A 24,972-nucleotide genomic window follows, 5' to 3' on the forward strand; every position below is an offset into this window, starting at 1 on the left:
GTGGTTGTGCAGTTACTCATATAATAATGGGAGTGTTTACATGCCCCCATATTATCCCGGACAGTCATGAACAGGGTTTTGCACTAGCCCTGTTATACTGTATACTACTATATTTGCACATGTTAGCATTATAATTTGGTTCCAGAAACCTTGATAAGCCTTTGTCCTGTGATGTAGTAGTCAGTAAAACTAAAAATATGATACTAAACTGTGTATTGATGATTGAAGTGAAAGTAAAAAACTACTGTCGCTCTCATCTTCCATTTTTGGAAGATATGGAGGAGACACACCTGCACAAAGACAACAGCTAAACTAGTACTCTTTTGTTCCCATATACTGTCTGTTTGCATGAAAACAGGGTCTTTTGATGGACAGGTGACCTTTTTATCTGGAGTGTAATACTAAAACAGCACAGCTAGGAATCTTTTGTCCCAATGATTGCTGTCTAGTGTAACATAGAGGAACAAATATGGGCATAGATTTTCTTATAATCAGGGACTTTTTCTTACTTCTGTACTGCCCATGCAGCTTTTCTCTCTTCTTTCACACATGTAGTCATTTGTGCAAAATTTAGTGCATTTCCCAACTACCACACTTGTGGTTAGCGTAGCTTTTGTGAGTGTTGGCCTTCAGTCTGGTTATGTTTTGCCCTGTTTTAAGGCCTCATTCCTACATAATAGAGTATTAGATGACACTCACTCTCTCACTCTCTCACATTTGTCACGCAAAAGAAGAATTCTAATAGTTGAAAAACTACTTTGGCAAAACTTTGGCAGCAATGATTCTGTTCAGTCAGTCATGTCACTAACCAAACAGTATCTACCTCAAATGTTCTAACATTAGCCACTATAGGATACTGGTCACAACAGACCAAGTCAAGATGTAGCTGTAAAATCCCTGGTTGTATTGAATCAAGCAAGGTTGTGTTTTATTGCTTATGGATTCAAATTTTTAATTCATTCAAAAGTTAAACAGCTTACTTTAAGTTAGTGTCCATGAGTTCATGGACCATTTGTAGGCCTCACGTAAGCATTGCAGGCACAGTTTGGAAACATTTTGAATTCACTACATGTGTACCAATGGACGGCGTATTGTATGTGTGAATGGTTTTTAAATACAATGATAACAGGGGTGGCCTATAGCTCACTCAGTTCATATGCCTGGCAGGATCATATGCCTAGATCTGAGGGTCTTCAACATTTTTTAACCCAAGGACCCCTTAACTGAAAGAGAGTTGGAGCAAGGACCCCCCTACATACATTGTATACAATTACATGCATGACAAACTGGTCCTACAAGAACATGTAGGGTGGCCTAAAGCCTTTATACATAATTTGTAGTGCATAGAATACTAAGCTATTAAAATAGCCTAGTAATTGTTTGCATGATTTTATAAATCATTTTCTAATGTTAAGCAGACATGTGGCATAGTGATTCCTCAGGATGAACTGTATGTGGACAGCCTTAGTGAGCACCTTGCCTATAGGCCAGTAAGCCTATCATCAGTGGGGATTTATATTTGCTAATGCTATGTTTGATTAATGTTAAGTTAAATTAACAATAATTTATGAGGGGCCCCCCCTGCAATGACTCCGAGGACCCCCTAGGGGTCCCGGGCCCCCTGTTGAAGATCCCTGGCCCAGATATTTGTCAACATAAACTTCAGCTTGACACCCAGCTGAAAGCCAGCAGAGGCTACCTTTGTGGTGAAAAATGCCCTATGAACACCAGAAATATCCCAGTCCTTCTTCAAACTGGCCACCACTTTTTTATTTGAGTTTGTCTAAAGCCAAACACTACGGGGTCAGTTTGGGCCGTGGGCGCTGCCTGGAATCCAACCCACAGTGGTTAGCCGAGCTGCCGCACCACTCCAACTCGCCTGACGGAATGATGGATAGCCAGCTCTGCAGAGGAGGTTGCCAAGTCTTCCCCTGCTCTCTTTCTGTCTGGATGTCTTCACAACTTTTTCTTGATTAAGTAAAAGTTGTGCTTGGTAGTTTTTTAGATACCTGACATCAGAGAGTGGCAGGAATTTTAGGAAACATAGGACAAATGTCTCTGAATAACTCATTTTAAATATTGCTTTTCATACCCACCGAAATGTGTCTCTAGCACAGAATATCAAAATCTCTCACCCAAAGCTAACATTGCATACCATAACATAGCTGGTCAGGTTTTTAATCTTCCTATTTATTCTTTAATCGGACAGTTGATTTAGACGATTTTATCCAGGCAAAGATATGGCTAAAATAATTCTTTGTCTTTCTTTGTCTTTCTTTTTTTGACTTGATGAAACTCAAATTGAAAGTCAAATTAGATGAAAACACTTTTTGCTTTCTTATTTTTACCTTGGAGCTTTATTTCTTCGTTTTCTGCCAATATTCACCAACCTTGTGTATTTTCTGTCAAATGAACTTTAACCAGACGGTGTTGATCACTTGTGCTCTTATCACCCTCTCACCCTCAGCTTTGACTTATTGCTTTCTTTTTCTTTACTCCCCACTGTTTGTTTTTGCTGGAATGAGGTTCAGGGTGTCTCTATGGCGTTTTACCCAATTTTATGGTCCCGCAGACAGATAGTTAAAGCAGTCTGAGCCGTCACATTTCAGTCTGCTCAGCTTCGCTTCTTGCCATCCCCCCCTATACTCAACCCTTGCCAATGCAACACAGCCGAGTTAGAAGTCCCAAAAAGAGATGGATAAAGGAAAATATAACCAACTTGAAAATCAAAGCTCATAGATCGAACCCATAAAAAAAGGGAATAGATCCTTGGGGATTGTTTGGTCAGCTGTGGCGGGAATCGGCTGTGACTTAAAGCAAAGAGGATCCTGGTGTTTATTTGTTTGGCTAACCTCATGCTTTCATTCTCATTCAGGATCCCCCGGATCCAGAAGAGGAACTTACAGCCAAGGTAGACCTGCTACACTGTCCCGTCATGTCTTTAGCTCTTTTTATATGGCAAAGGTCAAGAGAGCATGCTGTACTTTTCCAGCATTATCCCTATCATTGTTGCACAAACCACACACAAACACACACACACACACACACACACACCCACGTACACACACACACACACCATTTCCTGCTGTCTATCTTTTGGTAGCTGACCCGTATTACCATACGACAAATGAATACTGGACTTACACTAAGATTACTAAGAATCACAATAGGATGATAAAGTTGCTCTGTCTCTGCAAACACGTTGACTGAAACAACTTTATACAGTGAGATAACTTTAGTTGCCAGTATAACCTCTCAGTATGACTACAGTTGAATTATCATACAGGTGCTGCTTCTCCTCGCTACTGTCGCATCACTTGCTGTTTGGGGAAATTGTTGGGTCTCTGTAAATCTCAGTGTAGTCTAGATTACTCTATCTGTAAAGTGTCCTGAGATAACTTATGTTATGATTTGACTCTAATTTAATTGAATTGAATTGAATCAAAGTCTCTCTCCATTTTAAATTATTACCTTAATGAAGGGAGGATTTATTGCAAGTTGGGTTTTAATTAATAATTAATTATTATTATTAATTAATTTAATTAAAAACCGGCTTATCAAATGTTGTTTTTCAGCTTGTCGTGCTTCCCCAAGTGGCCTAACTACTCAGTTAATGGAGCATTGCGTTAAAAAGAAATGCTTAAAAGTTACTGCACACATCTCTGCTGTTTCCTTAGGTGAGAAATAGTTAATCCCTCCTGCGCATTGTATTTTTTACAGTTGCTAAGGTGACAAAATTGTACACACACTATATTGTTTTCAAACGATGGATAACAAGATCAGTCGTTCAGTCCACCACAACTATGAACTTTGGACAATGTTCAGAGAATCTCTCGCTCTCAGCTTTACTAAGCTTTATTGCGAGATACAGCTCATTGGTGAGCATTCCAGGTCCATAACTTTACGGTTAGGGTTCATTCTAACAACCTCTTTTTCAGACGCAGCAAGCTGCTGTTTCCAGCAGCAAACAGCAGACAGACACAGTTAGAGGCTAGCTGGTAAAAATATGGGAGCATTTAGTGGCTAAAGAGACCTGTAAAGAGTTTTAATAGGGGGTGAAGAAAGTAAGTAGGAATAGGATACAGGATCAAATTTAAAGTAAAACACTTGTCTTTGGATTATCACTAATTTACTGGTGCCCTGCTGTCTTCCAGAAATGTCAATCAAAATGTTCATCAGAGGCCGACCCATCACCATGTACATCCCCACTAACATTCACAACTATGAAGACCTGAAGATGGAGCCGCCCTCTGAGAGACTGGAGCTGGACTGGGTGTATCCTTCCAGATTGCCACAGCATGTGTTCAGCCTCTTGTCCACATTTATGAGGCGTATGTTACATTCAGTGTTGATTTCACTGTGTGCTCATTTCCTGGATTCAAGCCACTCTGTCTGTAATGGAAAGTGTCTCTTTAATAGTTTAGTGTTTGTGGGAGCAGCATTAATCACAGATGAACTGTAAACAGTGGGTGCCATGTATGTAGAGGGACAGTAGTGTCATTTTGTTTTCCATATCAGCTAAATATTCATACTGCAAAAGTAAAGTTTTCACGTGCAAATTAATCGATAATCATTTTTTTAGACTTGTTTGAGATAAACTGCACCTCCGCTGTCAAGTTGGACAGATTACAGCCGTTTCCTGCAGCCTTCAGGCTGAACAGGAAGTCACAGAGACCCTCACATCCTCTTAGGTCTAATTCCGCTTAATATGTTATCAGACCCACATATCAGCTTGTACACAGTCTGCAATTGTTTTTATTAAGACAGAGTAGCTGTCAAAATGCTCTAAATGTGATCTGTTTCTGATGTTACTAACAACAGAGTGTAAATGATCCATGAACGGATTTAGTCTCTCTGACTTCTAAACGTCACTATCAGCCACACAACATGTGGTTTGTACAGAATTAGCCTTTGAATCCGACAAATAGCATTTTGAATACCTCTAAATCAAAAACTAAAAAAAGTTTAAATAAAACGTCATCATGTTGAATCAGTTCTAAACCAAATTAGCTGTGAGCAAGGCATTTCCCAGCATGCCCTGGGTCCGCCCGGATTTGCAGTTGGTGAAAAGCAACTACGCTGCCTGTGTCTCAAACATGCCTTGATCTTGTGAGGTTATTGTTGCCCACGTGTGCATGACGTCAGAGCAAGTACTAATCAAGTAATCAAGCAGTGATCCTCGGTGATCAATTCTGCGCATCTCGAACGGGCCTATTGTTTGGTGAACTGTTTCTGTTAATAAGTGAAATGGACCAATGATTAACATGAATGTCCCCTTGACTCAGTCCTGACAGCTATGGTTACCGGGGACGGGACTGCCGGGCCAACCTGTACTTCCTTCCAACGGGCGAGGCAGTGTACTTCATCGCCTGTGTGGTTGTGCTTTACCACATCAACAACCGCACCCAACGCCACTATCAAAAACACACAGATTGTGTCCGCTGGTCAGTGGAAGACAATTTTATATCATCTGCATCTATAGATACGATGCAAATAAACACACGCCTCGCATAGCCTACAAACTGGAAACAGTCCCCAACGCCATGGTAAATAGAACTCAACAGTGGCCGCTCACTTTTTGTATCACTCTGATACAGGAGTATTAGTGTCAACACTGAACTATCGTAGTAGAGAGCTAACTTAAGTGAAAAGGAATGTAATTGAATAGCCTATTTGCTGAAAAGTGCTGTAGAAATAAAGTTGCCTTACCTTACAACCTCAGCCTTTCAGTCAGTCATCAGGGAACAGAAACACCTGTTGTGCCTGCTTGTCTCAGAGGAAGTCCAAGCTAACAATTTATGGTTCTGTAAACGTTCCTGAAAATTCCCTGAAGGTTTTGGTTCCCGTGGAAAGTTTTCTTAACGTTCAGGAAACGTCAACAGCACCTCGACTGCTTTCGCCTCACCATTGATATCATATCGCTGTCTGTGTGAAGTTTTGAATAACTGTTACCACACTTGAAACCACTTTATTGGCATTGCTGGGACTCACTTTGACTTCAACAAAACTGCAGAGCCAACATACTTTACTCAAGTTTACTCCATCCCATAGACTGTATATTATTGTAGTCTATGCTCCGTCCACACCTCTGCGTGTGTGTTGGAGCTCCGCTCTCTTTCAATATGCAGAGAGGGCAGAGAGGATAGATAAGCTTGTGATTATGCGCTCATAGGTACCAAAATGTGGTACAGAAAAATAACTAATTTTTTTATGCTTGTAAGATTGGAGTATTTCGTTCGGTGCCATTAAAGTATCAACGTTCGGTGCCCGGTCCTAGTTTGTTCCCTTTTCAGCATAGGAACCCTTAGTGACCTAGCAACGTCTGAAACACAAACAGTATATATGTTCACTGGCTGTGCTTTGTTGTTTTATGTGGCGTTAAAGTAAAGTGACTACGCTTTAAAGACCGTTGCCCTGCTTGCGTCACTCCCTTACCCTTCCACCAGTTCCTATGACCACTTGACCATTTCGAATGCAAATGGAAAAAACAGTTTTGGGGGAAAATAGTTAGTAGACCTTTTTAGAAGTGGAATGTTCCTATTACTATGTTCCTGTAACTACTTGATCGGAAAGATGCTAATAATAAATTCACTGAAACTGTAATACATTAACATGAGCTATTTGAATTAGCTAAATACATGGTTAATCCTCATCTGCTCTTACCAGTGTATCGCTGTGTGTACACCACAGCAATCCCACCAATTGGTCCGAAAATTTGAGTTTGAGTAAATGTTGTAAACATTCTTCGTCAATCTTTACAATTATTTCTGATTTAACTTCTTTACTCAAGTAAAAGCAACAAAGTACACGCTTGGAAATTTACTTAAAGTATTAAAGTAAAAGTAGCCTTGCGAATGACAAAGCTACCTGGACCAGACAGATGTTACTAGAGAACGCTGAGAAACTACACTGGACGTGGAAAAAAGGCTCTTTATATGTCATTGCCTATATTTTAAATGGCTGTCTGCCAATAGGCCTAAAACATATAGCTTATTTATTGTAACGGAGACGGGGACTCCAGGTTAATAAGATTCTGACCAAGTAGCAAGATATGAATTCAGTTGTGAGTTTGTGAGAAGTCTCTGCCTATTCCCATCCAATTAGATTTAATTTTGGTATTGATGACGCAAAAATAATAACTAACTCCAGTGAAATTATTTTAAACTTAGTGAGGACTAGACTAAGACTGGATTTAAAGCTGATTCTGGTTTCCAACCCTCGGCCGAGGTGTGTCTGTTAAAACACTGACAGAGACAACTTCTCTCTGCTGATGCTTTATTACAATCAAGCATCAATATAAACATGGAGGGGGGGTAGCTCTGCTATTGCTGTTTGTGTGGTAATAAAAGAAATAAATAACATGGTAAAGGCTGCCATACACATTGCATAGGAATCATATATGCTAGTAAATAATAACAATAAACCCACTATTAATTACATTATCTTAATGAGCTAGGACGTTTAACAATCGGCATTATATCGAATCAAAAGCCAGGTGTAACCTAGGTAGCAGGCGAAGAACACTCACAACCTAACTTTTAAATTTGCAAGAACTACAGACCAATACAACAACAGACTTAAATGAACTGACAACATCAGTTATATGACTTACAGTTATCAAAGACGCACACAACCCAACTGATTATCCTCCGGACAGCTAGTCTCTTTTTCTTTTCTCCTACTTTCTTCTCCGTTGGGCCTGGCACCATGTAATACCAAATGGGAAATACAATGCCTGAATCCCAATTCCAAACTGCCAGACTCTCAACATGAAGCCATGAATATAAGCAACCCCACCAAATAATGAGACTTATTTTGGATTGTTAGCAGGCAGTCAAGACATAAAAACACATGTACTCAATGGAACAAACGCATTTAAAATGTAATATATAGGCATATACAGTATCTTTTTTATTCATACAGTATGAGTGTTTTGGACAAATGAATGAAAAGTAAAATGCCAAATTTTACTAGTGCACGTAAATAATGTTTAAACCAACCTTTGGAACCCAGAAGCATAGGGAACATAGGAATCACAGGGAAACTGGATCCAATTTCTGACTTGGACCCCTCACCAGTTTCATGTTTTTTTGGCCTGCATATATGAGAATTGGAAAAATAAAAGCAAAGGGTGGCTTGTGTAAGATGACAGATATATTACTCTGCCCCCATTGATATATAGAAGCCAAATATTATTGAAAAAATGGGGAACTTACTAAGTGGCACTGAAAGACTTTGAGGTGAGCTACAGTTAAACGGCTCCTACAGTGCAGTCCATAATTACTTCGGCAGTGACGCTCACTTCATGTTTTTGTTTTCTCCAGCACATGGGATTCAAAATGAAACAATGTCTATAATGTTAAAGTGCTTAATTTCAACTTTAAGTTTTTTTTTTTGCCCTTACCCTTTTAATCAGAATGAATTTTTTAATCTGACATATTGTTTATTTTAGTTGCATCGATTGCGCAGACGCCATCTTTACACCATTTTAGCAGATTATAGGTGCAGTTTTTTCATGACTTTAGAAGATATATGTGGATTTAAGAGTTTTTATTTTGGTAAATTGAACTACAACAACTTGTCCAGCTTCATTAGTCTCCATGCTTTTTGCCACTATGTAGACATTTTTCTGACTATATTTTTCATGGATATAGTTAGGTAGCGAGCTTGCTTGCTATGTAGGACTATGACATCCCCACTATTAATCCCACCTACAAAGCTCTGATTGGTCAATTGTATCTCCTCAGCAGAAACAACCATCAATCACATAACACCAAACCCATTTAAGCAAATTAAAGATGCACAGACACAGTTAGACTAGCTGGTGGTGATATTTTTCTCAAGAGTTGGTGGGGACCAAACCAGAGCTAAAAGCAGTTAATATTGGACTTACATTCATCGTCCTGACACATGATACCACTATGAATGCTAATGTTCCTCTGTCCGCTATTTTCAAACACATTTAGCAGTAAAAGGTAGGACTGTAACGATAGCCAATATGAAACCGAACTAGCAACACTCAGAACCACAAACCTGGAGTGAGAAGGCAGAATCGACACACCCCTTCCAACTCCCAGAGGTATCCTTCCCTGTCCAGATTCAATGCTACCTTATCTTTAAATTACTATTAGGATTAGCTTTTTTGCCTTATCTCCATTTTTTCAGGTAAATTTAGCTAACTGTACAGACGGCTAAAAGCAAAGGGGGGGGGAACTGGTAACGCTAATGGAGGTGTAACGTTACGAATGGCCGCTGTTCTGATTTGGCCGTTATTGTCCTTAGGCAGCTGGCTGGCTAGGGTCTGTCGATGTGTCCCCGGGCCGGGCTGTTGTCAGTTCTCATCCTGTCTTGTCAGCCTTGCAGCGCTGGGAGAGTGAGGCAGACAGAAAGGGATGTGCTATGTAGCTGAATTACCATTAGATTAGTTGTCCAGCTATACAGTTAACGTTACTGATGAATTTGTGGGTTAGCCTAGAGTTGTTAACCATGGTTAAAACAATCATGCTAAAAATAACTGATTGTGTTGAACGATATTGTAATCTTATGTTATCCACCAAAAGTTTGCTAACGTTATAGACCTAGCGTTAGTATTAGCTACTTGTCAACCAGCACCTTTACAATAGGCACCAAAGCACTTTTCCTCTTTGTTCTCCCTACAGGTTGGAAGCGCAATTGTCGATAACTGTTACCATTACCATTATTCTTATGTCTCATTTGAACAAGTTAATGAACCACTGAAACGATTTTGGAAACATTATTTTAATGTACAAAAGAATCTTTGATGTTGGATTGATAGATATTGAAATCGTTCAATATAAAAAAAAAAGAATCAAGGTTAGCATCGAATCGTGTTATTGATACAAATCGAATCCTGGGTTTGGTGTATCGTTACAGCCCTATTAAAAAGTAATATATGTCAGATTTTTTCACCGTCCTCCAGTGGACAAAGAATGCTTTAAGTAATTTGTTGAATTTCTTTTACTTCCCTACAATTTGAGGGATTATGTATAGTAAAGACTACAATCCCTCCACTGTACAACTGAATTGGATGTAGAATTGGAAGTCAGCACTTTAACCACTAGTTGTTATTTTCTTTTTTTAATCCGATGTGCAGGAGCACAGAGCAAACACAACTGTTTCAATATGTCACAGACTCCACTTTATTTCCCCATAAGTACATTTGTCATTCTGCCTTGGTGGATACATTACATACACAGATATGTTGCAGCTGGACAAAATATTTGAATTTAGAATTTGAATTTCAAATGCGATCTTCAACCCATTTTGGTTATATGGTTAAATAATGTTTGTTCTTCCTGCAGTCTGACCCTCCATCCTGACAAGGTGCGCATGGCGTCTGGCCAGATGTCTGGGGTGGATAAAGACGGCAAGGTGACTACTGCTGGGAAACCTGTCCAATACACTTTACTATATTATTTTACTATACTTGATTCACATCTTTAACCCTTGTGTTGTCTTCCCGTCGATTCAGTGTGTTTGGCCGTCTTTTTCGTCACTTTTTGCGCTTTTGTTTTTGTCCATTTTTTTCTGTTTTTTGTTGTTTTTAAACGGTCTTTTATCATTTTTTTCAAATGCAACAAAATTGAATAAAACAGCCAAATTCAATGAAAGTCGTGAACTGATTATTGATTTTACTTTTGACAGTTTGGTTGAAAAAAATCTCTAAAATTTCTGATCTAGAAACCTTTTGAAAATGGGTCAAAAACTTGCCCTAGGTTAAATGCTATCCTGTATTTCTGTACACACACAGCATGCATAAGCATAAGTCTCTCTGTAAGTCAGACCTGTCGTTGTAAAGACCCTAACCCTCATGCAGATAAACCTTGTTTTGCTCCACTTTATTTTATTTCTTTAACTGCATATATTTAGTCTGTAAACATGTTCTTGCATTTTGTCTCAACATAACAGGTAGTGGTAGCTATAACTATGTAAGTAATGTGTGTTTGTGTGTGTATGTGTGTGTGTGTGTGTGTATGTGTGTGTGTCTGCCATGGTTATTATAATTTACATTTTTTTATTAGTTTCATTTTTATTTTTGACTTTTCAATTTCCGTTTAGTTTTAGTTCATTTTCAAAGTGTGTTTGCTAGTTTAAATGTTACGTTTTTCAGAAAGGTTAAAGCTTTAGTGCGCATATAAATATTTCTATATTAATTAACATTGGTTATATTGAAGCCATTGCCAAATGACTTGCTACAAAGCTAATAAGACAGCTCCACACAAATCTCTCTGTATTTCTCATTATGGCTATGTTCAGAAAATTGTGTAGTCTGGCAACTCTCGCTCGCAGAAGCTTTAGTAAAGATAATTACTTCTGGGGAAAAAAGAAACTACGCACTATAGCTTTACATTTTTGTGTTTATACACAGAATATTACACTGCATGTGTTAACTCTCTTCCATCATTCAGGCAGTTTTGCACATTCACACTGTATTGCCTGTCATGCTCCATTGCATAGTATTGCACATTCTCACCTGCACTGCTGTCATATTTGTTTAATATTTGTTTAATGCTCTTTTGAACTATTGCACAATCTGTATATAGATTCTGTACTACACTCAGTATTTTAACATGGACCATTGTTTTGTTTGTAGTGCGCTGCTGCCACACCACTTAAACATCACATAGCACAAACTGTTTTATGACTCTATATGTGACCTGTATTTTGGATCTTTAAAGTATTGTGTTTGTTTATATTTTGCGTATTAAATGTGTAACTTTATGTCCATCAGAGATTACATTTACATCTCATTTCAAGTTCGTACAGATTCTTTAAAAAACTAAAACTGCAATAATTTGTTCTTTTTTTGTATGTGTAGTTTATATACGTTTTTTAACCTGGCAATAAAGTTTCAGTTAATTTTTGTTTTCGTTAACCAAAAATATTTTTTACTGCTTATTTTTGTTTATGTTTTTGTTTACTATAATAACCCTGCTGTGTGTTTTTGTGTGTGTGTGTGTGTGTGTGTGTGTGTGTGTGTGTGTGTGTGTGTGTGTGCTTCTGTCTGTGTGTGTTAGCCCCTGCAGCCTTGTGTTCATATTTGGGACTCCATCACCCTGGTCACCCTGCAGCAGATCGGCTTGGGAACCTTCCAGAGGGGAGTGGGATTAGTTGCCTTCTCCTTCGCTGTGAGTTGATTGCAATACAACACTCTGGAGATTCTCAAATTGTTATTTACAAATGATTTACCTCAACTGCAGGGAGAAGTAAGCCAATGCAACACGATTCCCTGTCTGCATCATTTCAGTTTAAAGTACTTTACATTTCCACAGCGCTAAACTATTCAGTCCAACAGCACTCATGTTAATCACAGGTATTCTTGTTATAGTCACCACTCTGCTGGTAACACTTATATTATAAGTAATAATAATATTGTTTTTTCATTCAATAATTATGTCTCGTCACTTCCAATTTGTCATTTTTTAAATTGCAGTGAAGCTGCTGTCAATGAAACTAAACGCTTCATGTGCCGGTGTTTTACTTTGGAAAACATGAAGCGAGGGATTGACCGATGTTTTTTTTCAAGGCCGATACCGATTATTAGTAGTTGATGGGACCGATAACAGATATTTCGGCCATAGCCGATACTCGTTTTATCCCTATATCAAGCCTTTACTTTTACTTTAGTGTTGAGTTTTATTGATGGTAGCTTAACATGGACAAAAAAAGTAAAAGCGATTGGAATATTAAGTGAATAACAGTATTTGTGTGGGGCGAAAGAGAACGTGAAAGCAGCCGGGTGGTGTGTATGACATAATTTGAATTTATACTGAGTTAACATTTTTTTTTGTTCCGGATGTGGGTTTTTAAGGATTCTGGAGCGTTCCTGTGTGTTATCGATGACTCTAATGAGCACATGCTGTCAGTGTGGGACTGCAACAAGGGGACCAAGCATGCGGAGGTCAAGGTAAAGAACAGTCATGTGTAAACAGGCAAGAAATCTCAACCACTTACAATGATAAGACTAGTTATTATCACCGGCTTCGTTCAAAGATGGAATACTGTTAACATTCCTCATCTTTTCTTTAAGAAAATTGCATTGATCTTAGCTGACTAGAGTGAACACACTGTGGAAAAATAATAAAATGATATTTCAAAAGCACAATGATAAAACATTTGCTATAATATGGACGATAACAATTGTGCCATTAGGGGAGTTGTTGGAATATAGGCAACTGTTTGCTATCACGTTTGACATTACTTGAAGGGGAAGTTCAGATTTTTGGAAATGTGGTTGTGTGAGGTACTTCTACATAGTCGGTGTGTTAGTTACAGTAGATGCAAGTCGGTACTCCCGCGGTTTGAAGAAGCAGGCAGGAGTATCGACACAGAAGCAAACAAATGTCCTGCTGTGGATCGGGGGCAGCCGCCAAACAGATTTTAGTCACCTAAAAAAAATCTGCATCAGTTTAGGTGTACGCTTTATTTTGAATATTTTCACCGCTTTATCTTGCTGTCAACAGGAAACTGAACCTTGCAGAACACAGGAGTTGCTGGCCAACCACTGCCTCGAACCTGTTAGTTTCTTTGTGTACGTTTTTATACTTTAGTCAATCCGAATTAACCTATTTAAACACCAAAGTGACACAATAAAATAACTAAGTGATCAATGAAGAGGTAGAACAGCAACTCCCGTGTTTTGCGAGATAAAATTGCAAAACACCAGCCACCAAACTCCTTTGACAAAAACAGAAATTTTACCTTGCAAAACACAGGAGTTTTTGTCAAAGGAGTCTGGTGGCTTTGAACAGAGCATTATGGATACAGTGTAAGAGCATTAGAGCCTACAAAAGCGCCCTAGTCAACTTTTTCTTGTCAAGAAAAAAGACTCCAAGTATGAACATAGCGTAAGCTAGCATTTCCTCCCTGCTTTCAGTCTTTGAGCTAAGCTAGGCTAAACATGCTCTTAACCGCCTACATCTCTTTACACACACATATTAAACTGGTGTTGTCCATCTCAGCTGACTCTGAGCAACAACCAAACTTCGTTCCTAAAATGTTGGACTTGTGCCTTTTACAGGTTTTGTAACAGTTGTGACTCCTTTAGGGTGATATGCTTTCACAATTTGAGAAAGTTTTACATCATCTGACATTTACCACCGCATGGTTTCATAATCCCTCTACAGAAACAATGAAATGATTCAACCGAAGTCATGAGAGTCAGCCAGGCTGCCTAATGTGAGCGCAGTGACAGATAGGCCCTTCTACAGCCAGAAGTCCAGCGTGGCTGCATGCTGGATGTGTAGATGCTCTCTATAAAGGAGCTCTGTTTGGAGAGATTAAGGGGTAAAAGATGGCGGCGGTGTCTCTGCTATGCTTTTATGGGCTTTCATCCCAAAACGCCTCAACTTCCTTGAGAGCAATTTCAGCATGGCTGCCATGGCAACAGTGTAAATATTTTATACAGTGAATTTGTCCAGCTGTATGTATATATGTGTGATTGTGTGTGTGTGTGTGTTTGTGTGTGAGTGATCTCTAATCCAGCAGTGGGAATGCATAGGTGGGTGTATATCCTCTCAAGCCCAAAATGTAATGGGCTCGTGTGAGAACTTGTGTTTTATGAATCCTAGCATCCAGCGTACATGGTTCAGTGTGGGAGGGGCAGCTAACCCACGCTGTACAAACATACGAGTTCATCCACCAGGAACCAGATAATTTTACCCCCGCCTCCTGTCTCCAAGGCAGCGGAACAGTCCATATGCCACTTTACAGCACAGCCATGAATGGAGCTTTTTGTGTAGAAATGATGCTTCTGTACTTTCTGTACATACTGTACACATGGTCACCAAAGACCTGCCACTGGGACTGTGTGTGCATTTTTGTGTGTCTGTGCCTGGTAGCAGAACACACCTCAAGAAAATAAAATCCTTCATAGATCTTTAGGGCTTCTTTTAGAAAATATGACACTATACAAATGTAACTTGAAGCTGCCAATGTTGTTGTTTTTTCTGGGCAGTGGAACGAGCAGATAAAAAATCTAATATATGATCACCTTGGCGCATTATGACGTTGTTGTGACTAACATGTGGTCCTGAACAGGTCCAGTTGTGTACACTGGGTTCAGGGCTGGAAAGGAGGCTTAGTTTGAGTTTTCAGGCTGTAAAACCAAAACAAAGATCTCGGTATTTTTATTGGTATTCATTTTTTAAAAATGTAGATACATTTTGAAGATGATTAAAAATGATAAAAAACAATTCTGTTAAATTGTATTTGAAAGTTTTTTTTTGAAAAAACACTGAATTTGCAGCATGTTAGCGCGTGGTTCACTACAGAGCCATTTTGTGACCGGTAGGCTACTGACAACATGATCCTCACCTGTTCCACTGACTTTACCAGATAGTAAGCAACTGTCCTGGTATTTTTTACAGTCATGTGAACTCAAGAGTCTGTGTTAGTGGTAGTGGGGGTCCGGAGCCTTGTTGGTGACAGCAGAGGGGAAGAAAACTGTTACAACCTGTTGCAAACTGTTACAGATAAATCCATCGTATACAAACACAACTCTAAGTGAAGACTGACGATGCTCCGTATCAGCTGGACGTATAAATAGGCAACAGTTTCATAACATGTTATGCATACTATGTCAAGCATATGTTAATTTAACAGCAATGTCTTAATGTTGAAACCTGGGAGTGCACCTTTTTTTTTTTTATTAACATTATATTTTGGGGGCTTTAATTGATAGACACTTGTAAACAGAAAAGGGGAGAGAGGGAGGGAGGGAAGACATGCAGCAAAAAGGCCACAGGTTGGAATCGAACCCTGGTGCCTGGGGTACACGCTCAACCAGGTGAGCTACCAGGGCGCCTTGGGAGTGCTCTTTGCAAAACCTGTTTCTTCAATTCTTAAATTGAAGTGTCACGAATAAAAAAATAAAAAACTGCTCATTAGACTGGATTTGATGTTCTATTTCTCTGTCCAGGTAACAAATTTATTTCCTGACCACCAGAGAAGTTGTTATTTTCCTTATTACACCACGCAAGTTGTATAGCCTGCAAGTGCTAGTTGAACAGACCGGCTAGAGAAGCAGTGAAATAAAATTTCCTCAGAAAGGAAGGTCAAAGACCCTCATTTAGTCTCAATGATCTAGATTCAGAGAGGGCCAAAGGCTTGACTGACTCACGTCATTTGACATCACAGTTGGGTCCGGAACCTTCATTTCCTTGAAAAGTCTCTAGACCTGTAACAATTATTAGATAAGTGTCCATTTAAATTTTTCCATGAAATTGCATTTTCGGGTTTTTTTTCTAGCTCCTATCAGCCAAGGTCCTGAGGGGAATGACTGTTGATGGTCGGACTGTGCAGCTAAAACTATTTTAGCGGCAGCTGTCACTTGTTGCCATAGCAACTCCAGACATCCTGTTTTTATGATAACAACAAGACGTGGTTTACTTCAAAGGCTCTATACTTTTACTCTATGTTGTTAATCAAAAACAAAAAACTATTATTTTTGAGACAATTAGTTGTAGACCAACATTTGGAATTGTTACAGCTCTACCATTCTCTGGCTAAGATGTCCTTGGTCCTTTTATAAAAAAAAAAAAAGGTTTTTCCCCAAAATACTGTGATTTTCTGCCAGAGGACCAAATCTCCAACCGTGCTGAACGTGTTTGTGTGTGTTGTGTTATAGAATACCAACGAAGCTGTGTTTGCTGTGGAGTTTAACCCAAGTGAAAGCGGCAACATCATCACCTGCGGTAAATCCCACGTCTACTTCTGGACGCTCAGCGCAGGGCAGTTCACCAAGAAACAAGGCATCTTTGGAGTAAGACACAGTCACTTTATCCTGACAGAAAAAAATCATGTGTTTGCCAATATTCTGTATCTTTCAGTTCCCTTATTGCCCGTGCACGAGTAAGCACTACAAAATGACGTTCTCAGCTTCCTCAGTTTGAGGCCGAACAGAGAAGCAAGGAGCATAAAGAAAGAGAAGTGAAACAGTGAGAGTAACAGTGTGAAAGCAAATATTATACAAATCCAAAAGGAGAAATTTACATTCTAGACTAATCTAAGAAGTGCATCTGATTTAAAGGTGGACTGCTCAAATGTGTATAGCAAACTTTTATTTTTTCACCAGTACTAACAATGTATCAAATTATTGTTCTAAAAACAATCTTTTCAGAAATACAAGAAGCCCAAGTTCATCCAGTGCTTTGTGTTCAGTCTGACTGGAGATGTTCTGACCGGGGACTCAGAAGGAAACATCCTGACGTGGGGAAAGTCCGCTGCAGATGTCAAAACGCTGGGTAAAGGAGCCAAAGGTCAGTGCTGTAGATCAATACACGCTATAAGGTCTAAAGCTGGGATCTTCAATAGGGGATCCGGGACCCCTAGAGAGTCCTAAGAGTCAGTGCAGGGGGGCCTCCAAATTAATCTTAATTTTTGAAGTTTAAAAAAAAGTCTTAACATGGATCCAACATATATTGAGCAAATATAAATACCCACTAAGGAAATGCTTACTGGGCTATAGTAGTCCCTGAAATAGCCATCCACATAAATGTTTTAACATTAAAACATGATTTATAAAATCATGACAACAATTAAAAAGGCTATATTATAAATCTAAATTTGTGAATTTCACTTAGGAGTTTGTTTTTACATAAATAGTTCCCCCAGTCTATCTATGGTCCCCCAGTGGCTAGAAATGGCGATAAGCAATAGTAATGCTTCTAAAACCCAAATAACACCGGAATATCCCACAACTTAATGGAAAATGCTATATTCTGAAAAAGGCCTTATTTGGAAATCCCAACTAAATACGATGTTTACATGACCCGCATAAAATCTTCATATTCGTAATAATAGTGAAATATTAGAGTGCATGTAAACGTACACGCCTGTAAGCCAGCTTAATTTCCCACAGAGACCCTCCAGATCATGAAACAGACCAGAGCCCATGAAGGCAGCGTGTTCACCCTGTGCACCCTGCAGGACGGCTCTCTGCTCAGTGGAGGAGGGAAAGACCGTAAGATCATCCGCTGGAGCGCCGACCTGGCACCTGAGAGAGAGTGTGAGGTGAACCACAGCTGTATGTGTGCGGATGTGATGCTGCTGGTGGAGTTTCATTCAAATAAGAGGGAAAGGCGTGTTGATTAATGTGCTTATTTATTCATCCAGATTCCAGAGAAATATGGAGCAGTCCGTACCATTGCAGATGTGGACGGGAAGGAACTATTAGTTGGTACAACCCGTAATGCCATCCTCAGAGGCACCTTCTCAGATGGATTTGTGGCCATAGTGCAGGTATGTTAATAATGTAGTTGTACATTAGCATTGATGTGTTTTTAAATGTCTAAAGATCTTGTATGTACTGTTTGTACTGTACCAATATTAACGCAACGGTGGTAACAACTAGATCCGTCATCTTAGAGAGAAGGTGACACCTCCGACACTGGGCAGTCTACACCAAAACAATCTTTGTGCAAATGTATTTAGGTAAACTTCAAACTACATGACCCACAGTAAACCGGAGCAGGATTGTTGTTCAGAATAACAGCTGAAACCTGATCGTGCACCTAGCCATTCATACCGGACGTAGAAGTCAAGACAGCGAAAATGACCATGAACCTGGGTGCTTTTGTTTGGATATGTTATTTTTGTAAACTATCCGGCTGCACTGTGGTCTTCCTGCTGCCTGCTTGTGATTACCCTAGACGTGCCTTGCTTGACACATAGAAATAGACACTGAAACTATCGCTGTGGACCGTTGCGGTGTGTTTTGGCTGTAAGGCTCCAAAGTGGTTTTTTACCGTATACTCTGTACATGATAGCCAATGGAGGATGACTTGACACATACATAATGCAAAGCGATTGGGAGGAATAGGGGGGTCAGAGGCTCATTTTTGTCCTTTGAATGTGTTCATCCCTGAGTATCTTGTTTCCACATTTATTTGGTCTGTTTAGATCCAACAGATTAAAGGCAACAGCTGGCATCAGAATGCATTTTTAGCAAAGTTTCTACTGACCGCTGGAATTTGGCTTCCTGGCCACATTCACTGTGTGTGTGTGTGTGTGTGTGTGTGTGTGTGTGTGTGTGTGTGTGTGTGTGTGTTGTGTGCGTGTTTCTGTCTCAGGGTCATGTAGATGAGATGTGGGGGCTGGCTACCCATCCGTCTCAGAGCATCTTCATCACCTGTGGCCACGACAAGCAGGTGTGTTTGTGGAACGCAGAGGAACACAAGCTGGACTGGTGCATCACCCTGGAGGTGGGACACGCTCATCCTGCACTCAATTCTTTCCACAGCGGACTGACAGTCCTTATATTTGAATAAAACACATTGATACTCCTTCCAGTGCTGACACTCATACTGTTATTAACGTGTGTGTGTGTGTGTGTGTGTGTGTGTGTGTGTGTGTGTGTGTGTGTGTGTGTGTGTGTGTGCGAGACAGGATTATGGCTTGTGTGCTGGTTTCTGCCCGAATGGATCCGTGGTTTCAGTCGGCCTCAGCACAGGAAGGTAATCCAGCATCGATACACTCAGCAATCAGAGACGGTTTAGAACCGAGACGCCCCAACTCAATTCCCGTATCTTGACTTCATTAGGAGAAGTGAAAGTGACCAGATTATGACTGATTCTTTTACCCCATAGTCACCAGTGACCCAATTCTTCAACAAGCCACATATCTCCAGTAAAATGACACTTTTCTGATGAACACATCAGGGGAAAATTAACTTTGTTCCAGACCTGTTTCTGTCTCTGGACCAAAGTCTTGCAAGATCTGGCAACACAGAAAACGTTCCTAACAAAACTGCATACGGCGGGTCTTTCGCGGAGTGCAGACGGGGAAAAAATCGTAAATCAAACAAACTTAAATAACAGGCTGTGCTCTTTTCCAAAAAACATTTCATGCACTAGACCCCTGGTCTATGCCATTACATAGATGTGACTGAAGAGGTGGTTGCTGTCCAGTCTGTTGTCTTTACTGATGGAATACCCCTCCCCCCCGTAACACTAACAGGTGGATGGTCCTTGACCTGAAGACCAGAGAGGTGGTCTCTGAGTCCATTGATGGCAACGAGCAGCTTTCGGTCATGAGATACTCCCCAGGTCAGACGTCTTAACTACTCTCAGTATGATCATAATGCAACAAGAACAGGCCAGTGTTTGACAAAGCCAAAACATCAGCCAAAAATCAATTCCAATGCACTGAATGAACCCAAAGCATCTTCAAGAGAAAGATATTGTGGAAATCCCCTCAAACTGCATGAATGGCCTCTTGTGTTTTCAGATGGCAGCTTTCTAGCTGTTGGATCCCATGACAACTTTATTTACATCTACAATGTGACAGAGAGTGGCCGGCGCTACACCCGCTTTGGGAAATGTAATGTGAGTTAAATATCAAGTCTCTGTTGGATTTTCTCTTGGTGCAGTCTGACTTTCTTAAAGGGATTTTTATTCAGTGCCTGTTCTGTCCATCACTGCTAATTCAAACTTCTCAGTTTGAACAAAGTAAAGAATGTGTGTGTGTGTGTGTGTGTGTGTGTGCTGTTTGTCGGATATATCTTCTCCCTCTGTGCCATAGAGCCCCATTGTTGTCCAAAAATGCTAAAACCCATCGATGAGCCATACTGTTGCCCTGGGTGACGTGTTCCTTCACACGCGCTGTAGTTCATTTTGACTCAACCCCACATACACAATCCTTCAGCCCCTGGAAGTCCCTAGAACACCAAATATGGATTAATCCACTGCTGTAAATAGTCCCCAAAAATGAGCTATGTCTTCATGTTTGAGTAGTGTTTACTTAAAATTACAGTACGCCAGCTTTTTTTTTAGAAAATAATAGACTTACAGCGCAGCAAAGAAAATGAAGCTGTTTTTAAAGCGTTATCTCTGAGACTTAACCTGACCCAAGACCTGAGGCTAATGCATCTCCTTTCCACTGGGCATTACATATCTATTTGCTATGTTTGACAGAGTCAGAAAGAGAAAAAAACATTTTATGACAGGTTTCTTCTGATTTTTTTCTTCAGACAATCAGACACAAAGGATGTAATTTGTTAATTCATTCTAACGACAAAATTCCCACCACCACCACTCGCCAGTTCCCTAGGAACAGCAGAAAGTGTTGAGATGCGGACTAACACATTGATGGTTATCGGGTGTGACCATGGGGTTTGCTGGCAATAAGAAAAATCTAAAATAACCCCCTCCTTATCCTCTAACATTTTAAAGAAGGATTATAGAGCATTTTGTGACACTGCCTATTTATCTGTCCAATCAGGGCCACTCCAGCTTCATCACTCACTTGGATTGGTCCAAAGATGGAAAGTACATAATGTCTAATTCAGGCGACTATGAGATCCTTTACTGTAAGTATCAGTTACTATGTAAGTCCTCAGACAGCATGACAATCTACTGTGTACTGACCATGAATGTGTTGGGACAGGGGACATAGCAGCCGGTTGTAAACTGCTGAGGAATCGCTTTGAGAGCAAAGACAGAGAATGGGCCTCCTATACCTGTGTGCTGGGCTTCCATGTCATGGGTGAGATACTCTACTTTAATGTCTTGTCACGTAAATAACGCAGTGTTATTATTAGAGCTGCAAGGATTAATCGATTAGTTGTCAACGATTAAATACATACGCAACTATTTTGATAATCAGTTTCAATCATATCATCATTACACATTCTCTGATTACGGCTTGTTAAATGTGAATATCTTCTAGTTTCTTCCCTCCTCTGTGACAGCCAACTAAACATATTTGAGTTGTGGACCAAACAAAACATTTGAGGACGTCGTCTTGCCCTTTGGGAAACACTGTTCCATATTTTTCAGCTTTTTCTGACTGCCACAGAGCAAACAACTTATCGATTAATGGAGGAAATAATCGACAGAGTAATTAACAAGGAAACTATCCGTTAGCTGCAGCCCTAGGCTATGTTCTTTTTTTTTAAGCTGCTAGTGTCTGTTTTACTTTATAATTCTACAGAGTAATCCGTGATTCAAAAAAATTAAATGCCGACGCCACGTTTTTTTCTGCAGCTTAGAGCATCTTTTTGAAGTTAAAAAAGTTCACCTTTTCCAGAAAAAACCCTTTTTTCGGTCAACCTAAGTCAAGCACTTTTTTGACAGCTGACCAATGACAAGCGGAGTGGGGTTGGAGACCTGTCGTTTCCATAACAACAAGAAAAATGTAGAAGGTGTTGATAGATCTAGGCAAGATAGGTTCCTAGTGATATGAGCGGGTGTTCCCTGTTTGTTTTATCTAACCCCCCCTCCCCCCTTTCACTGTTCATTCTCTAGATTAGCGGTTCTCAAACTATTTTTTATATTGTTCAATAAAACTCCTGACCTGGGCAAAACATTTTTGGTAGAAAAAAAACATCTGTATGAGGTCAAACACAGCACTGGCAGTGATATATTTACTACATTTAGTGCTTAAAATGTTTTAACAGTGGGGGCAGCAATCATGCATGACATAATTTTGAAATTTGTAATTTACAAAAATCTCACGCATCCCCCGTAGTAGTCTAAAGTACCACAAGGGGTCATGCGTACCCCTATTTGAGAATCACTGCTCTAGATTGCTCGGCTGCCTTGTTTTATCTAGCGCGCCGCTCCACATACCCCTCTTGGTAGCTGTTGTTATAGCAACAAAAGACGCATTTGGGGCGCCTGGGTAGCTCACCTGGTAGAGCGGACGCCCATTTATAGAAGTTTACTCCTCGACGCAGTGGCCGCAGGTTCAATTTCAATTCAACTTTATTAATATAGCGCCAAATCACAACAACAGTTATCTCACATAAAAGAGCAGGTCTAGACCGTACTCTATGATGTTATTTATAGAAACCCAAACATTCCCACCACGAGAAAGCACGATGTGACAAAGACAAGGAAAAACTTTGCTTTAAGAGGCAGAAACCTCGAGCACTCAGACCTGCAGCCCTTTGCTGCATGTAATTCCCCTTCTCTCTCCCATTTTCATGGCATCAGCTTTCCTATCAAAATGTCCAAAAAAGAATCTCCAAAAAGAAAAAAAATAGCCTTTGACTGCTTTTGTGAACCAAATGCTGCCAGCTTTTGTTTTTTTAATACAAAAGGCCCCTAGTAAACTTTTTCTTGTCAAAAAAAAAAGCCATGTGTGCTTATGGTCCTAGTTCAAGCCAGATGGCTGATTGTGTTGCCGTGGTGTTCCAGGTGTGTGGATGGAGGGCTCCGACGGCACAGACATCAACGCCCTGTGTCGCTCCCACAGTGAGAGGGTCGTGGCGGTGGCTGACGACTTCTGTAAAGTCCACCTCTTCCAGTACCCCTGTCCTAAACCTAAGGTACCGCTCATACACGTCACTCTTCACACTTCACAAGTCAACCTCCCTACAGCCAAAGCAAATGTTTTTCTCTAACTGCTTCCATGAGACAAAAAAAGAGGAAAACGCCTGTTTTGGAGTATATGTTTACAATAATGATGGCAGCTGTTTGTTTGTTTTTGTTGCCACCATCATTAATCATTAAAGGTTAAAAAATGAATAAATATTTGACATTTTTGGCCCTTTTCCAAACTTTTTCTTTTTTAGTTTTCACTAACACCACTTTACTACGACTAGTTTAACACTATTTTTGGAATTCATGGTCAATAACCCTCATTTATATAGAATTGTACCTAACATTTGAGTTAATAAAGCAGAAATTATGAATTATTTATATTATTTATAAATATATTTATATATATATATATATAGATGAGTCAAGTCAGGAATGAAAGGGATCAATTGTATTTGCAATCAGTGTTGTATGGAATCCAATAACTTTTTTTGTGATAATTTGGTTAAAAAGAAACCCATATTTTAGATTCACATTCACTTTTTTTAAAGAGGTCAGATTTGACTCGAGGACAAGAGGAGGGTTAAAATGTGAGGGCTGAGTGATTCCTACATTAGGTGCAAGAGATTTATAATTTATAGATATTATAGTATTGTAATTTTCATTTCAAATATCCGATAATTGCAGTCACTATATTATGAGAGCTAACTGTGTGAGAGGGACAACTTTAACATGCTGTGTGTCCAGGTCAGATTTAATGAGGAACGTGTATTTGCAGACTCACACTCATACTTAGACAAATGTGAACACACAGACGTCATGCACACACTGCTAAAATCAGCCGAACGTGTTTTTTAGTTCTTTTAGTTAAATGCAGTATTAACGTCGTTTACCCAAACACATTTTAACAGCAGCAATTTTTTTATCACGAGATTAACGTTGTTTTTGGCCTAAAAAACTTTGTAGTTTTTATTCACATGCTGTTGCAACAACTAGTAACATTAGAAAACTACAACACCACACCGGATCTAGCTAGACCAGAAACAAAACAACAGGCACCCCGCACACACTTGTTAGGGCTCGCGAGCCGGCCAAAGAGTGGTAACGTTACGTTTTGACTGGATGGCGAGCGGGAGACTGATGCTGATTCTCCGCCCCCTCGTCAAAGTATTTTTATTACCTTTTTATTGATGGACAGTGTTACATTGTGAGAGATGACAAAAAAAAATGTATTATGATAATAAAGGGGCATTGCTTACTTCATAGGCTGTGTAGTTGTGTTGGGTCACATAGCAGTGATATAACCAAAAGATGTGTCCTGGAATTTACTGGAATATATTATTGTACAGGAAAATCTGGGATTGTTACAGGTCTGTGAATGAGTGTCTGTCTTTCTTTCTTTCTTTCTTTCTTTCTTCTCCAGGCACCGAGCCACAAGTACGAGGGCCACGGCAGCCACGTCACCAACGTCTGCTTCACACACAGCGACTCCCACCTGCTCTCCATGGGTGGGAAGGACACCTGCATCCTCCAGTGGAGGGTGATGGGAGGCGGGGGCGGCGACAGAAGGGAGAGACTGGCCTCAGCCTCAGCCACCTCCACCTCCACCTCCACCAGCTCTCCAGAACCTGCCACCAGCTAGGAAGGAGCCCACGCTTTGTTAACAGTGATGGGGGGAGGGCGGGGGGGG

General features: G+C 40.0%; 1 protein-coding gene across 3 annotated transcripts in view; it reads left to right on the forward strand.

Moving 5' to 3' along the window:
* eml3 (EMAP like 3) overlaps positions 1 to 24,972 on the forward strand; it is a 49,954-nt gene that overhangs the window by 24,714 nt on the left and 268 nt on the right. For 2 of the 3 annotated variants that reach the window (XM_034856708.1, XM_034856710.1), the window contains 18 exons: positions 2,876 to 2,911; positions 4,155 to 4,275; positions 5,295 to 5,444; positions 10,323 to 10,392; positions 12,039 to 12,149; positions 12,833 to 12,928; positions 16,649 to 16,783; positions 17,141 to 17,279; positions 17,882 to 18,033; positions 18,136 to 18,261; positions 19,092 to 19,223; positions 19,408 to 19,475; positions 19,978 to 20,066; positions 20,248 to 20,345; positions 21,241 to 21,328; positions 21,406 to 21,504; positions 23,160 to 23,290; positions 24,706 to 24,972. The exon at positions 24,706 to 24,972 is cut by the window's right edge and continues 268 nt beyond it. In XM_034856708.1, the coding sequence (XP_034712599.1) occupies positions 2,876 to 2,911; positions 4,155 to 4,275; positions 5,295 to 5,444; positions 10,323 to 10,392; positions 12,039 to 12,149; positions 12,833 to 12,928; positions 16,649 to 16,783; positions 17,141 to 17,279; positions 17,882 to 18,033; positions 18,136 to 18,261; positions 19,092 to 19,223; positions 19,408 to 19,475; positions 19,978 to 20,066; positions 20,248 to 20,345; positions 21,241 to 21,328; positions 21,406 to 21,504; positions 23,160 to 23,290; positions 24,706 to 24,924 (2,060 nt within the window). In that variant the 3' untranslated portion in view covers positions 24,925 to 24,972. The remainder of the gene's footprint in view (positions 1 to 2,875; positions 2,912 to 4,154; positions 4,276 to 5,294; positions 5,445 to 10,322; positions 10,393 to 12,038; positions 12,150 to 12,832; positions 12,929 to 16,648; positions 16,784 to 17,140; positions 17,280 to 17,881; positions 18,034 to 18,135; positions 18,262 to 19,091; positions 19,224 to 19,407; positions 19,476 to 19,977; positions 20,067 to 20,247; positions 20,346 to 21,240; positions 21,329 to 21,405; positions 21,505 to 23,159; positions 23,291 to 24,705) is intronic. The other variant, XM_034856709.1, reaches the window with a different exon arrangement.

Source organism: Etheostoma cragini, chromosome 19 (genome assembly GCF_013103735.1).
Source record: "Etheostoma cragini isolate CJK2018 chromosome 19, CSU_Ecrag_1.0, whole genome shotgun sequence".
In the NCBI taxonomy this organism is placed as follows: domain Eukaryota; kingdom Metazoa; phylum Chordata; class Actinopteri; order Perciformes; family Percidae; genus Etheostoma; species Etheostoma cragini.